This window comes from Labeo rohita, chromosome 24 (genome assembly GCF_022985175.1).
Source record: "Labeo rohita strain BAU-BD-2019 chromosome 24, IGBB_LRoh.1.0, whole genome shotgun sequence".
In the NCBI taxonomy this organism is placed as follows: domain Eukaryota; kingdom Metazoa; phylum Chordata; class Actinopteri; order Cypriniformes; family Cyprinidae; genus Labeo; species Labeo rohita.
Window position 1 is genome coordinate 20,110,421 of NC_066892.1, and position 17,062 is coordinate 20,127,482.

The window sequence follows — 17,062 nt, forward strand, 5'->3', positions numbered from 1 at the left end:
CATTTTCCAATAACAACTAGCGTGACCTTGTCACAGTGCATAAAGCCCTCATGTAGTACAATAATGAAATGTCTGTTGTTTTGAGATGATCGATAGAAGGGCATGAATGGGGATGTTTTATAAATGTATTGTGGGATATTTTGTGGTGTTGCAAATCAGAGAATGGTGACACATTGTAACCATGTGTGTTTTAACTACAGACTTTAGATTCAAATTGTTTTACTTAGCAGGACTGAGATGGTTCTTCATTAAGTGACATCAGGCGTTTGGCATTCATTACACACACCCAGTGGATCACAGAATTTTCGGAGCACACACCCCATGAACACAGACACACATAGCCAAAAACAAGCTCTGGAAGTAGTTTTTCCCTTTGATTTATTCCGATATACACTACTGTTCAAAAGTTTGCAATAATGCATTCATTTGATCAAAAGTGACATCAAAGATATTTAAAAATATAGCTGCAAGCAGCGACTGCTGGGATTCAAGCGCTTTAAGGCATTTAAGCACATATAAAAAACATTTAGCAAGCCTGTACCCACCTAAATCAATGATTGAAAAGGCATATTTGGCAAATCCAGGTAATTTACCATAGAAATATAATGTTTATGTTATAGCGACAGCTGTGGCCCGATCCCCTTAAAACTGTACATGCTTGTTTAGAATCACATGTTGCATGTGCTCAGCAGGTTTTGTGAAGTTTTGAGTTTTCCTTTAAGCTTTATAGGATTTTGAGTAAATTTGGACAGGCCCCTTTTCAACTCCGTTATAGCTTTCCGAAGGGTACTTTTTTTTTTTTTTCCAGATCCAAACCTAGGACTGGTTTGTAAAAATCTTTTTATTTACATGTACTCAATCATTTAACAAATTATTTGAATGACAGCAGTGGTTTTTGAGGCAAAGTTGTCTTGAATGAGGAGTTCTTTCGTATGATAGGAATATCGTGTGTATGTGCGAAAAAACACGTGATGTATGATCGTTCACGCCCGTGAAAAATGCAATATGGTCCCCCAGTGGCTGATTTCTTCCAGATTTCCCTCAGACCTTTGGGGCTGTGAGTCGAACTGGCCCGCCGAGTTTCATTCCAAGTTTAATTCGGCCTTCGTTAACCTTGTGTAGCAGGTGCTCAAAATTCCTCAGCCAGTGGTAGCCTTGTTTTTTGAGATACACAGATTTCCTTGTAGACACTTGTGGCACTTCGAACCAAGACTATGCACACGGATTTTCATGTTGATAGGACAAATGGTTGTGCAGTTATAACCATTTTAATGTTTTTTTTCCCTCTTATAGCGCCACCAAGTGGCCAAGGTCCATGATTTTTTTCTCCTGTGAACTCAAATAGAGCTCTTACATAAGTGTTCTGAGTTTGGTGAAGATATCTCAATTCGTTCAGGAGTTACAGGCATTTTACTAAAAGTGTCCCTGCCCCTTTCGAACGTTTTTCGAGTCTTTTCGAGTCGAAAGCTCAACTTTTTTTTGATAATTATTGATATTCACTCTCCAGAGAATCTTTCTGGATTGGTTTGATTCTGATCGGGCAAAAAAACCTAGGACTAGTTTGCAAAAGTAGGTTTTTCAAAAAATGCGAAATGCCAGGCTCATGATCGAATCTGATCATGCATTTTGGTCTGGCGTGAGACATTTGACTCTGCGACTAACGGTTTAAGAGTTATGAGCGATTATGTACTTTTGGTGTGAGTACTACCATCCCTCCAAATTTCAAGTCTCTACGACTTACAGTTTGGCCTGCACGATCAGTTTTACATGGAGATCACTGATCCGTGGCCATTCTAACAATTACAATAGGGCTACGTTACACGCTTGACCCCCTAATAATACAAAAGATTTTTATTTTAAATCAATGCTGTTTTATTAAACGTTCTATTCATCAAAGAATCCTGGCGGTTTCCACAAAGATATTAAGCATCACAGCTATTTTCAGCTTTGATAATAATAAGAAATGTTTCTTGAGCAGCCAATTTAGAATAGTAGCCTAGATTAATTTCTAAATGATCCTGTGTCACTAAAGACTTAAAATTCAGCTTTGCCATCACAGGAATAAATTACATTTTAAAATGTATTCTAATAGAAAGCTTATTTTAATTTATTTACTGTTATATTATATTACTGTTTTTAGTATTTTTGATCAAATACATAAAATACGTCTGAAAAGTATGCAGGAAAAAAACGATCCAGATTACAAAACTGTTCTTGTGAATGATTCATACATGAGTCAAACTTATTCTCGAGTTCAACCAGAGAAGACTGTCAGCACTGGAAAAACTTAATTGTCGGTTTGTACTAATATATTGTTAATATAATAATTTTAATGATATTTTAATTATCATTTATGGTGTTTTCACGTCCTTTTTGAAGCTTGAATTGCATTGACCGTTCAAAGCATCTCTGTGTTTAACTGAAGTATTTGGAATTGATCAGATCTATGTCCAAGAAGATTCTGTTTGATGTCATAAACAAAATCGTGCTTTGTAATGTAGTAAATGTGTGTTTTGTAACTAATCTTGTGATGATGTTGACATTTGTTAATCAGATTTGCATCACATGGGCATTGAAGGATGATGCGCATCTGCTTTAGTACTTTCTGCCTGTGACTTTCGGGACACTTAATCTGGATTGTGAGAAATGGGATCAGGGTTAAATAGGACACAAATCTGGATTGGGGACAGTGATCTTGAGCCTGTAGCGCTTGGTCATTCTTTCACACTAATTTGACTTCATTCATGCAAATCTTGTCTGCCCTCGAATGCTTTTGTGTCACACAGAACTGTGCTCTTGTATATGAGTGTGTGTAGCCGGGGTCCTGCTGCATTACAGCACTGACATGCCTCAGTGCTGATGACATCGTCCAACTGGGAGGCGGCCTAGAAGGGATGATGTCATAGACAGCGAATCAGATCATTTGCTGCAGCCTTCATCCATTAGAGAAATTACAGTTTTTTGTATATCGTCACCCTCAGCGGTCCTTCTTTGCCCTCCATCTTTCTTGCCTCACATCTTTTTAACCTCACTGCCATCTCCACTTAGTATCATTTCCTTCCTGTTTCTATAATGTGATATTTTGTACCCTAAACCAGTTTTTCCCAGTCTGTTCTGCCTCTCGCTTTAACAAAACACTACTTCTTTCCATTATCAATTTCAGACTTTTTTCTCTGATTAATGTTGTGAAATAGATGCATTGAAGTTTTTAAACTGCTCATGCATTGTGTTATTCAACAGTTTATGATGTCGTTTAATAGTTTAAGGATGTGTGCAAAGCTGGAAGATATTCTGATGTGACAGATAAAGAAATCACTTTGCCAGATGTATGTGCATGTTGTGAACCAGACACTAGAGAGCGCCAGAGTTATATCCAGAAAATTAACAATTTTGATGTGCAGCGGCTCCAAAAGTATTTGATCAGGATATTTGAATATTGAAATATTATAGAAGTCAACTTATAACTGCTGCAAGCATTCATCCTTTGTGTTCCATAAGAAAGTCATAGCAAAAAAATGCATTAGATAGCAAAATATTAAACCAAGTGAGTTAAAAGTTGTCAGGTGTAAGGTATAAAACAATGGACTAACTGTGACCAAGGTAGTGTTTTCTTGGTCGCGTAAGGCCATGTTCACATTTTCATGGTCACAAGCTGGTATGTTCTCTATCGGAGTGTTTATAAATGTTTCTGACCGCTGTCTTGGACGATATTAGTGTGTTGGGGTCTGCAGTTCTGCTCTGTGTGGGAAACAGTTTCTGTAGGCTGCAGTAATTGAAGCTGGACAGACTTTGTGTACACAGAGAGGAAATGAAAGGGAGACTCTGAGATGTTTTCACTTGGCCAGATGTTGATGTCATTAAAATCTTGATTCCTGAATTATGAGATGAATAGCAGTGTGCACTTGTGGGTTTTAATGTGTCTCTGCACTGTATAGTCTGCCCCCTGATGGTTTACTCCTGTACCATATTGGGTCATGAAGCAATAGCTGTCAGATTCTGCAGGCTTTTTTCTTTCTGTTTATCTAGGAAAGAGCACATATTTTAGAGGTCACCTTAGAGCCAGGGGTGTGATGAAGGTGTGACAGCGGGTGCAGTGCCATGGGCCAGTTTGGGTCATCATTTCCTCACCCCATGATTTATGACCTGTATGACTTTCTATCTTTAGTGGATCACAGAAGTAGACGTTTTGGAGAATGTTCATTCTGCTCTTTTACATGCAGTTAAGTTATAAAGAGTCCAAGAGTTGTCAGACAGCTAAAAACTATTTTGTGGACTATTTTGTATTTTTGTTGACTAAATGACCCTGTATTTCTGTTTATAGTATAAGACACTAAACTAGAAAAACTACTATTTATGCATTCGGTCAAACCAACAAATAATCATGCGTTTTAATAACAGTACTTGAATAATCATGTACTAAAACCTAAATTAAAAATTACTTTTATATGAACTAATGATGAGTTAAGGCAATCAAGAAATAACCTTAATAACAACATGAGTCATATGAAATAATGTGTGAACAACGACCACCTTAACTACATGTTTGTTCGTTAATTATATTAATTAACACTTTGGTGTAGGTTTTCACACATTAAGTCATATGACTCATGTTGTAGTTAAAGAGATGGTTCACCCAAAAATGAAAATTCTGTCATTTGTTACTCACCCTCATGTCGTTGCAAACCTGTAAGACCTTTGTTCATCTTTGGAACACAGATGAAGATATTTTTGATGAAATCCCGAGAGATTTCTGACCCTGCATAGACAGCAACGCAACTGACACGTTCAAGGCACAGAAAGATAGTAAGGACATCATTAAAATAGTCCATGTGACATCAGCAGTTTAACCGTAATGTTATAAATCTACGAGAATATTTTGTGTGCAAAGACAACAAAAATAATGACTTTATTCAATAATTTCTTCTCTTCCGTGTCAGTCTTCTCATAGCTTTATAAAATTACGGTTGAACTGCTGATTTCACATGGACTATTTTAATGTTGTCCTTACTACCTTTCTGGGCCTTGAATGTGTCAGTTGCATTGCTGTCTATGCAGAGCCAGAAAGCTCTTGGATTTTATCAATAATATCTTAATATGTGTTCCAAAGATGAACAAAGGTCTTACAGGTTTGGAATGACATGAGGGTGAGTAATTCAACACAGAATTTTAATTTTTTAGTGAACTGTCCCTTTAAGGTTAGTTCTAAGTATACTTCATATCATTCTATAGTAAACATGCAAAAAGCTTCCACAGAATTTACTTAAACATCAGGATGTGAGACAGTACACGTTTAATTTTAATGGGTGAGACAGAATGAAGAGTGTGAGATGGTGGAGTGCAGTCATGTCTGAATAAGAGCACTGACATTTGAAGGTGCTTATCTTGCTTTAGAGCAGCGAATGGATTCTAATCACATTTTAATAAAGCCATTTCAGCAGTGTTATATTAAAACATAAATTGTAATTGGGCAAAGCCCATGAACAGAATGAAGAATCTGGACTGAGATAAGAACGGTGTGTGTGTCTGTGTTCAACAGACTGTATAGCTTATTGTCTCTGGTCGGACAGACAGCTGTATCCCTGCCAGGACAGAGTCCTGTTAAATCTCAACGGACAGACAGACCTCATGATTTTGACCGCTTGCTGTACTATACAATGTAGCACTTCCCGATTTATCTTCTTTATTTCTCCTGTCTCTTTCTCTTTTTGTGTTTCTCTCTATCTCACACACACACACACACACACACACACACACACCTTTGAATGTCTCTTCTCCAGCTGTGTGCAGAATGATCCATGAGTTCATTCTGCCAAATATAATCAAGATGCAATTCTCACAGCAAGGACTGGTGTGTGTGTGTGTATGTGTGTGTGAGCAGCTGTTCACAGGCGGCTCCCTCATCTCCTCTCTTCAGGGTGCCGCAAGCCCCTCTGTTGGCAGGGCGACCGTTGACACGGAGACAAACACACAGGCGAGAGCTTCTTTATTCACTTTATTAAGGGGAAGGGTCAGTCATGGCCAACTGCGCAGTAACTCAGACATTCAAACTGTCATGTAATACACACATGCGGACAAAACCCTAAAACGACACAGTGTGACAAACAGAAATTATAATTTAGAACAAAAACTATTAAGAATAGAGTCTTTTCACTTCTCATCAAGAAAATGAATTAGTGCAATTCACTTTGTGATAGAGTTCCCTCTTGTGGTCACTTCCAAAACAACCATGCAGATATAGACATGCAGAAAAGTTTACACACACCTTGCAGAATCTGCAAAAATGTTAATTATTTTACCAAAATAAAAGGGATCATATAAAATGCATGTAATTTTTTTATTTAGTACTGACCTGAATAAGATATTTCACATAAAAGACGTTTACATATAGTCCACAAGAGAAAATGACAGTTGAATTTATAAAAATGCACACTTGATTACTAACACTTTGTTTTTACCTGAATGACCCACGTGAGGTCCCTTGTTTGTCCTGAATAGTTATTGCCTGCTGTTCTTTAAAAGAAAATCCTTGAGGTCCCACAAATTCTTTGGTTTTTCAGCAACAATGTGATTTATGATTTTGAGATCCATCTTTTCACACTGAGGACAACTGAGGGACTCATATGCAACTATTACAGAAGGCTCAAACACTCACTGATGCTTGCATTAAGAGCTGGGGGTGACAACTTTTTGAATTTGAAGATCAGGGTAAATTTAACTTATTTTGTCTTCTGGGAAACATGAAAGTATCTTCTGTAGCTTCTTAAGGGCAGTACTAAATGAAAATAAAATATGATATTTAGACAAAATTTGAAAAATGCACACATTTTCATTCTTTTCAAAAGTTTTCACGCCCCTGGTGAACAAGCTATTAGTTACATTTTAGGATGTAACGCAGTATTATAGTGCTAAAGTAACTTTTCTCAACACTGCTGATAGTGCAGCAAGATAAGATTCTGACATTTTTATTCATGATGCCCTTTTTAGAGCACTAGGTCAGGATTCTTGGCCTTATACAAATAAGGGTACTATAGTACAGCGGATGAATAAGACCATAATCTGATAATGAAAGGCAAGCGTTGAGCAGACTGAACTCTGACACTGTTATCCGGTTCTGCTCTTCTGCTTGCAGATCAAAAGATCACGTCCACTGTAAACAGATACCGGAGGCCGAAAGCTGAACTCTTCCTGTGAGAGAGGCAAAAATGTTACCAGGCTGCATTGTGGCACCATTACAACATCCTTTATTTACAGCAGAAAGCACTTATTAAATAAATCAGGTTACTCACCTGCACATATGCAGGAACTAAAACAGTAACACACCTTCTATACTCCACACCTGTTTTACAGACGCCTATAAAGTGTGTGTATGTGTAAAAGTCTGGCAGTTGTAAACTTTCAGAAGGAAAGACATCTGCTTTAGTCTCTAGTGGTCATTTTATATGACTGATTGCAGTTACAATGGCAACATATATAATACAATTCTTCATTCATTAAATAAATCATATATATTAATGTTGTGCTTGAAAATATACGTTGTCTCAAATATTTGTGGGTTTCTGCTGAGAAATTCTTTTCTTCCTCTGGGAATTTTGTCAGTGACTTCTGCCTTTGGCTTGCTGCTGGCTGAGGGAACAAGATCATCTATGGGAACTTGTTGGAACAGACCGAGTCAGATTGAATCTGGATTACAAGTTGATGAAGGAGATAAAAACAGATTCTGCCTGAAGGCCCCTACTATTCTTTGTATTGTCTTAAGGGTTTATCAGTCTCATTGGCTGAACATGCCGCCCAGCATTGTGATCAGGGGAGAAGACGCCAAGTGGCACACCCGTATCATGTTGTTGTTTGTATGCTTTCGTAATCTGATTAAAGTTAATTATCCAAGTAAAAGATGATGATGAAGATGAGTTGTTCCCCTGCCACTCAAACCCTGAAGCTCATCCTAAAAAGTGACAGTGATTGACAGTTGGATTCCATCACCCAGAAAGCCTCAGGGTTCGCAGAATCTTTAAATGAGCTTATTAGAGGTGTAGAGAAAGTAAGCAATCTGCTAAAAATTGTGTGTGTGTGTGCAGTTAACACCAACAAATCCACACGTTTCCTGAACACTCCGCAAGTCAAAATGAGCTTGGTTTTAGCTCATTAAATATACTTTTTGAACACAAGTGAATAGTAAGATGGTCATATTTTGGAGAATTCAATTTTGTGTAAAGTTGTGTGTATGATGTAAAAGTGTGTGTAAGATTCACTTATCTTATTAAATGCCACTATCATCCCTTAGTCAGTCACTGTCTGCAGTAACACAATATCCCCAGCCACACAAAAGAGCTCTGTCCAACCAGAGAGAGAGATGTACACTGTTTTTAGAGAGAGGAGATGAAAGTTTATGAGTGGTAGCACACAGATACACATTCCTCCATAAATCCATTACTGAGCACAACCCTACACCACTGACCCCAAACGAACCGGGATACACACACATGCCCTGTTCGGTTTACAGCTCAGTGTCAGGCCATTGTGTCCTGTGACCAGGAATTGCAAGTTAAAGGAGGTGAAGAAGACTGGAATGAAAATAATAAGCGTTTTTACAGGGGAAAGAGCAAGGGATGTGGTTATACTTCCTCAGCATTGTTCAGTGTGAAGTTTTTTTTAATTGGGAACGGAGGATTATGTGGTTTGGGGGATGATAATTTTGCTGTTTAGGCTTGGGGTTTGGGGAAAGTAAGCAATGGGGAATATGTGTGACGAGCAAGAGTTAAATCAACATCTTGCAGGTCACTGGTGCTTTGGTAGGTATGAGAGTACTGTAATGAAAAAATCATGTTTTATCATGCAAAGTTTGGTCAGTTGTGGGTATTTTGGGCTTGTAATAAGTGGACGACTTTTATGGAGTTGGTCCCATTGGATGGCTTGTATGTATTTAAAATATATTATTTGTATGGTTTGAAAAATTGCAGTTAGATAAATAATGTGTTTAAGCGTTAGGAACATGTATTGTGGTATTGTATCAGGCTAAATTTAACTGTTGCATTTTCTTCTGACAGTAACATTTCTGTCTCTTAAAGCTTAGCTTAATCAAACTTGGCACAAACCTTAGGGTTTGTCTGACTCATGTTGCTGTATCTTTTCTAACTGATCCAACTTATGAAATTCCAGTAGCGGACTTCCAAATAGGCCAAAATTCCCATGGACTTGCGTTGACAGACTGCTCAAATGGGACTCTAAGTGCCAAACATTTATAGATTATACCTACAGTATCAACATGTTAGTAACATGTTAAATAAGCAATATCACACTCATATATGTCCGATATGGCTGTATATCGGCATCGCTGTGATTCGGCGATAGGTAATCACAGCGTGCCAAAATACAGCCATATCGGACATCTGTGAGTGTGATATTGCGTTTATACAACAGTTTGACGGCACAAGTGTGTAAATACATAAACAAAATAACAACAGTGTCTTTAAAAGCCCTCTTTTGTGGAGAACTACTTCCTTCTGCCACTGTTTTTAAATCAAAGTTTGACAGTTGAACAGCTCAGACCAAGCCTCCGTTACTAATTCCAAAACGCCACTTTAGAACTAGTAACGAAGGAATGTTGAGTTGCCTCACCGAAAGCTTATTGTATTACTGTATTAAAAGCTGTGTGTTTAGTATTGAGAGAGAGATTGACTGAGCGATCATGATTACCAGCAGCTGATACAACATTCATTCTTAAATCTCATATCACAATAAATCAACGTCCGACAGGCTCGTACTATCCTTTCATCTGTTATGTGTGATTCCTGATGACAGCATTTGTTGGCTGCGTACAAGCTGGTTTTAAAAGAAAAAATAACTTCCTTGCTAAAAACTCTAATGGTGGAACCATGTAACTAATATCACCATCAAGAAAACACACACACACACACACACTGTTAATACTAAATACTACTATTATTTATATAAAATATTATTTATTAAATTATATTATTTAATAAACAACAACAACAGCCATCATAAAAGTTCAGGCAATTCAGTATGAAGTACACAAGGGGCGCTCTGATATACAGCATTGAATTTACATAAACATGATGAGATTTTGCCAAAACTATTTGCTCTGGAACAAATAATGGATAAAGGAGACCAAAGACTGCCTGTTAGATTTACCCAAAATTAATTACATCTCATGTTTAACCTCACAGAGACATCTGAGCCAGCTGTAAATTCCCGCAGATCTGGCCAAGTTGAGGTGCTCTTGGGTGGGTTCTTGAGCAATGAACTGCTGCGGACGATTTGGAGCTTCCATGTCCGAAAACATTGATGCAAATTTTCAAATAAACGTTATCTTCATTAACAAACCGCGTATCTGAAGTCCAAACAAGTACATTCTTGCCTAAAAAGCTCTTAAAACTACATTCCGTGACACAAAACAGTATTATTTTTAACATTGTAGTGGATTTGGGCGTCCACCGTGACCCTCGCAGTGATACATACTGAAACAGCTGTTGGAGTTCTGGACTCTTATTATTGCACTCTTACTAGCCAATCAGATTCAAGAACCAAGAACTGTTGTATAAAGCGTAATATAGCAACACTTTGCTAGCATCATGCTAACAGTGCCTAGCACGATTCTGAAACATGCTAGCAACATGTTAAAATTACCTTAAAACTATGATTTTCTCAAGGCAACATCAAGATTTGTCAACAAATTTTATCATCTAATTAATTTTAATATATGTTTGGATATAATTATACAGTACATTTAAAAATGTAATAGGCTTGACAGCTTTAAAGTTTAATTTCCTTGTGATCAAGCTCATGAAACTCCAAGATGCTTCTTGGAAAGATTTGTACTTTACGAGTGTTTACGAGTCGTCGTATTTTACGAGTTCCCCAATTAGTATGAATTTGTACGAATGACCTACCCCTAACCCCATTCTTAAACCTATTCGTCACTGGGATCTAGACAAAATCTTACAAAATTAGCCACCACGTAAAATACGTACGACTTGGCCATGAGATAGCGTTCCAATTTTAGATAATCCCAGACTAACAAACATAAAATATAAGCATAAATGCCAGCTGATACATTTTTATATATATTTTTTAACCTGTGTTTTTCAGAGTTTTCTTTATTCTTTATATCTGGATATTTTAAAAATATAAATTTTCAATGTTTTGTCGGGTGAAAAATCGATGCAAGATACACAGTAGTACAACCTCTTCAATGAACTGTGCTTCTGTTTCTAATAGGCATGTCAAATAAAACAAGGCGCCTCTACCCTGACATGAGGAATAGTGTTTAGTTAACAAAACAACAATATAAGACTTACAAGAGCATACAAGAGGTTCTTTTCTTTCCATGTGTTATGCATTAGTTTTCATCTGTCTGTCTGAGCTGACTGAACTATTATGAATTACACACTGTATGCGTCCACACACAGACATAAATATTCTTACGCCTCTTTGATGTAACGACAGACTTGAATAGGATTAGAAGATATTTGAAACATTTTAAAATACCCTTCATTGAATAATCTACTTGTCGTGAAACTGCGGAGCAGTCGCCCACATTCAGCTGTTGGAGGATTACAGTTCTCTCACAATCACTTCACATTAGACACAATGTACCAGGAAAAAAGATTCTGCCAAACAGGAGTATTTGACTTTTATAGGCAGCAACGGAAAGCACTTATATATGGCACACAAATATGGTACAAGTATACAACTCTATTTTGGTAGCAAGACTGGATAAATTGCAAACATCATATACTATAAGCTTTTTCAATGACCTTTTGTTGAAAAAGAACAAAACTTGAAAAAAAAACTCAGTTTCTTAATTTATTTTGTGCCTCATTTGTGGAAATTGTCATTACATACCCTGTAAAAAACAATTTGTTGAGTCCACTTAAAATAATTTGTTACCCGACTGCCTTAAAATTTAGAGTTCAGTCAACTTGAAATGTTAAGTTGTAATAAGTGGCAACTTAGGTATTTGAGTTGATTCAACTTAAAATTTTAAGGCAGCTGGGTAACATGCTTTTGAGTTTAACAAACCAAATTTTTTGTTTAGTCAAATCAAATATATAAGTTGTCACTTAGTACAACGTAACATTTCAAGTTAACTAAACTTATTTGAGTTTAATGAACTTAAAATTTTAAGGCAGCAGGGTAACAAATTATTTTAAGTTGACTCAACAAATTGTTTTTGTATTTTGTATTTTACAGTGTAAAGAAAGAAGGCTTAACTTATAGAGAGAAAACTGTGATAGAAATGTGAATAAGAGAAGCAGACAGGAAGTATGGATCTAGCACCTGTTGGCTAGGGCCCCTCACTAAGCTTTACATGGGAACGTTAACGTCACCGTCACCTTTTTAGGTCTGGGAATGAGGACACACACACAGACTCCCGCACACTCAGCATGCAGCGGGGTGTTCTCAATTGGCAAGTTTCTAGAGTTGATCACAAGAGTCGAAAGTAATCCAGACTCCATTAAAGTAAACTGCTAAAGCGTCTTTTACTCATGTGAGAGGCTGTGGAATTTGGCCAACAGCTGCTCTGTACAGACAGACTCTTAAATCCAGCGTCTATAGGGTCATTGTATTGGAGAGCATGGCAGAACTTGGCGAAAAGAATAGGACAGACCTGCCTGGGGAAGGTAAGGGCTCTGTGACGCTGATGTAGACGTGATAAAGCAAGGTTGCAATGACAGGGTTGAATGTTTGCTGTATGGAACAGGATTTCTTGATTTTCTTGTTGACTTACTTGTGTGTACAAGTGTGTGTATAGCTTAGCAGTTATAAATAGATCTGATAGATTGCTGTCCTGTGACGCCAAACGTACGGGGGAGGAGGATGGGTTTCAGGATTTCTCAACCTTACACTCTTACACTTTAGGAGATTTATTGACCCTTTAATGAGCTTTTATGGTATACAACAGAAGCGCTGTGCCAAAGTGAATGTTAGTCTACGATTTCTCAACTCATATATGAGGTAAACAGTGAATCCCAATTGGGCCATATTTCAAGTCTGTTTAAGTGCCCATTATTGAGAAAAAATGCCCATGTTAGGTACAAACATCTGTGTGCCAGCTTCACACAGGAGGGCAATACATCAGAGAGGCAGGTCATTCCCAACAGCAGTTATGCTGACACAGTCTTTTCTCCTCTGCGCTTCTGCAATTCTTTTAGCGCTCATGACACTAACTAAATATGACTGAATGTTTTTGTGTTACTTTAGCATTCAGTTTTATTCACTACTAAGAAAGTGTATCTACTGTGTCAAATGATATTTTCATATGCATGTCTTGGGTGTGCGTGTCACATTTGATATAAGTAAACATTCAGCGCTAGCGTGCTGCACACAGTTAGCTTTGTTAGGACATGTTTCAGCTTTGGAAACCTTAGCTTGAGGATGATCAACCTGACATCTTTATTTTATAAATCTTGTCCCGACAGCTCCATCCAAGAATCATCAGTCTGACATCTGTACAAGTTTATTAAGCATGTGTGTGTGTGTACGTACACGTATTGATTTTTGTAATACCGATATGTGAAGTGCAACGAGGTCCACAAGGAAACATTCTCATATTTTCCCACTTTTCTTCTCTGTCTTTTTTCCATAGAACCTCTGAAGGGAAATCTAAAGGTGACTTCCAGTGAAGACGCTGAGCACCTGACCCGTAAACAGCAGCTTGTCTCTTCTAACAGCCCTGGTAGCCGCTGTGAGGCCAAATCCAGCCGCGCAGGGGTTCCACGAAGACACACGGTGGGCGGAGCGCGCAGCTCACAGGAGATCCTGGCCATGCAGCCCTCGGATATGGATAAAAAACGAGAGGCCTTTCTGGAACATCTGAAGCAGAAGTATCCACACCATGCCTCCGCCATCATGGGCCATCAGGAGAGACTCCGAGAACAGGTGAAAACCACTTACTGTGGTACTGTTTGTTGTGCTAATGTTGGCTTCAGAAGTCCAGAATTTGTCCATTAATGTATTTGAACTAGGCATATAAAGCAGATTTGTGGAAATTGGTGTATTTAGCATCACAAACAAAGTTGAATGACAGATGAATGACAGCCCTGGGCTAAATCTCTTTATAATAGTGGAGTATCGCATACATGTCTTTGTCATATTATAGCCACTTATGCAATACTTTCTACAGAAACTTGAAGGCTTATTAAAACGCCCACTTTAACTTGCATTTATAATCAAGAAAAGATGTTATTGTTGGCATCGAAATGACATTTCTGCTTTATGAATGGACTTTTTCTTTCAATATATATGAATACAAAAACAGTGGCTACTGTATATACACACACACACAAACACATACACACATACATACCTACCTGATCTCATGACAAAAACGTACCTGTGGGAACTTTTTGCAAGATACGAAATATGTACCAATAAGTACATATCACTGCAGTTTCCAAAAGAAATGAAACACTAGATGTGATAAAACAGTGAGCACTTGTAATCGTTTTCGTTCACAGTTATAGTTCCGTATCTTTCGCTTTCCGGACATAACAAGCTTGCTCGGCTGAGCCGGCACGGAATTGGACTTAAGATGTGGAATCCTTGGGTACGAAACCTGTGAAAAACATGACTCACAATGAAGTGCTGAAAGATAGGATATCAAAAAACAAGCCTAAATGGCATGCTTGCGATTATGTTACATCATATTTGCATTTGTTATACTAACAGTGCCACTCAAAGAACATTTGAAGTTGGAACTGCGGTCACACGTTTAAAACAATGTCACACAAAACGTACCATATGTACATTCATCTGTTCCAGGGAAAGAAAATGAACACTCTTTTAGCACCACTCAGTGGACATTTCACGTTGAATATGTCACGAAATGCACATGCCGATACGTATTTCGCGTCTTGCGAAAAAGTGGTATGTTTTCGTCATGAGGTCAGGTTGATACACATATATATCTGTGAATGCCAGATTCAGGCATGTGACATATCAAATTTGCAAAACCTTTTATCACGATATACGCTTTTATCATAATATTGAAGTAAGTTGCAAAAAAGTGTTGTAAATATTTAACAGGTTTTTAATGTTAAATTTTAATTAGAACTCTTTTTGTTCTAATAACAAAAAGAACTGAACATTTAAATACAATAATGCAATACACAAAAAAATTTAGAAAGAAACTAATATTTCAAACAGAAAGTAGTGGGGTTCATGAAGGGTTCATGGGGTGATCCAGGTTAGGGCTGCATTTCTGCTGTACAGTCAGCGCCATCTGCTGTCAGAGCGTGAATATGTATTTTCATTCATATTACTAGACTTAGTCTTGCGTAGCCAGACCTTCATTGCCCGCTTTGAATTGTCAAGGGTCGCCCAAGAGGCCATATGATTAACGGATAAAGCAACTTATACTGGAGAAAGCGTAATGGTCAACTTGGATCACTTGTGCCTTAATAACCAATCACATTACAGCCTTGGTGTCATTGATTTTCAGTCAGAGTTGTACAGCACTCACTCGCCATTAATGCTTACCATAGGAATGAATGAGAAGTGTTGTAAGCTGAATCCCACCTGTCGCAAAAAAGTCAGTGACTTCTCTTTTTTTATGTAAACTCTAAAAATAGTTAAATCCAAAAGTATTGTTTAGTGTAAAAGATGTTGAAGATTAGCCAATAGGCTGTTGATTCATTAAATGATGAGGTGTTTTCTCTAAAAAGCTGTTTATTCAGCATAGTGAAGCCTCTCATCCATTGACATCCATTAAAAAATGGCCTCTGGTCTCTTTTCTGTTAGCATTAGCTATTACACTTTTTTTGGCTAAAGGTCGCAGGTTTGCCTTCTAGTGGCTTTGACGTCATGTTTGGGGAGTTTAAATGTCCCCACAATAACAGACCGATGTGTAAAAAGCTAAAAAAGCAAACTTTAAATATTTCACATACTTGTGAAAATCCAGCTTTAGTTGAGCGCTCATACTCATAGTTGTAAACATGACGGCTTTCTTTTTCCGTGGGGGGTTTGGCATCATGGCATCTTTGTTTCCAGGTTTTTTAGGGCCCTGTCCCAAATCACACACTTCATGTGCGCGTGTCCATAGGGTGTCCCATTCATCACGCAGCAGACCTCTACCCGACAATCAAAGTGGCATTACGTCACGAAAGTGCATGCTCGTAAAAATGCTTATATGATCATTAACCACTGGCTGAATGGTCTAAAGAGACTGCAGCAGTTTTATTGCCTGCAGGTAGTAGCTGGAAAAAACATTACAACAGGTTATATATCTGTCATTAAATGTTTGCAGTGACTGCACTTCACCATGTAAAATTATAGTAAAAGCTACTAAACGTATCCCATTTGCTATAACAGTGTCTTGTGTGTATTTGTTATCTGTTGATCTTCAATGGGTCAGCCAAAGGTTGTCCACAGGCTTTGTTTGTTCCGGATCTTGAGGTTTATGTTATCTGCTGGCTATAAATATCATATGAAGAAAAGAAGTAGTAAAAATAAAATAAATATTTTATCCCGTCAGCTAACAATGAGCAGTTTGTGCAGTGAATGATGCATCTCGCAATATAAAACTATATTCAGAGTGTGAATTTTGCTGTCCTCACACTACGCATTCTTCAGTTATGACCACAGGGATAACCTCTGGGCTGACTCATAATATTAGCTCCATTCATTATATGCTAAATTATTTTTATATTTAAAAGCGGGATGTTGAAAAAGCTGGATAGTTTTCTTTCTCACCACAACCCCATAACCAACCAAACTCTAGAGCCCCAGCGTACTTAAAAAGGTTGTAAACAGATTGACCTCTCAGTCCGAACAGGTGGGGTTTTGTTTTATATTTTTCCCTTTGGCCAAAAGAATCCATTTTCAGTGCTTGTGCCCAGCCGTTGTTGCCTGAGGTGAGAACTGAAGTCTGCGCCATATATCATACTGACACATTTTTGTTGTCAGGCCATGCCCTAAAATTTCCATTTTCTGTTCGGTTTCCCACTCAAGTCAGAATGTTTTAGAAAAATGACAGAGAAAAGTTCAGCACTGACCAGATCTTAGAGTACACTACTGGTGAGAAGTTTGGGATAATTAGGAT

At 37.8% G+C, this 17,062-nt stretch overlaps 1 protein-coding gene across 9 annotated transcripts in view; it reads left to right on the top strand.

Annotated features, from left to right (window-relative positions):
• The window catches only part of si:ch211-285f17.1 (sickle tail protein homolog), a 156,493-nt gene that overhangs the window by 79,865 nt on the left and 59,566 nt on the right, over positions 1-17,062 (top strand). For 8 of the 9 annotated variants that reach the window (XM_051098851.1, XM_051098847.1, XM_051098850.1 and 5 more), the window contains one exon: positions 13,610-13,902. In XM_051098851.1, coding sequence (XP_050954808.1) covers positions 13,610-13,902 — 293 coding nt within the window. Of the gene's footprint in view, positions 1-12,394; positions 12,645-13,609; positions 13,903-17,062 lie in introns of those variants that run through there. The other variant, XM_051098852.1, reaches the window with a different exon arrangement.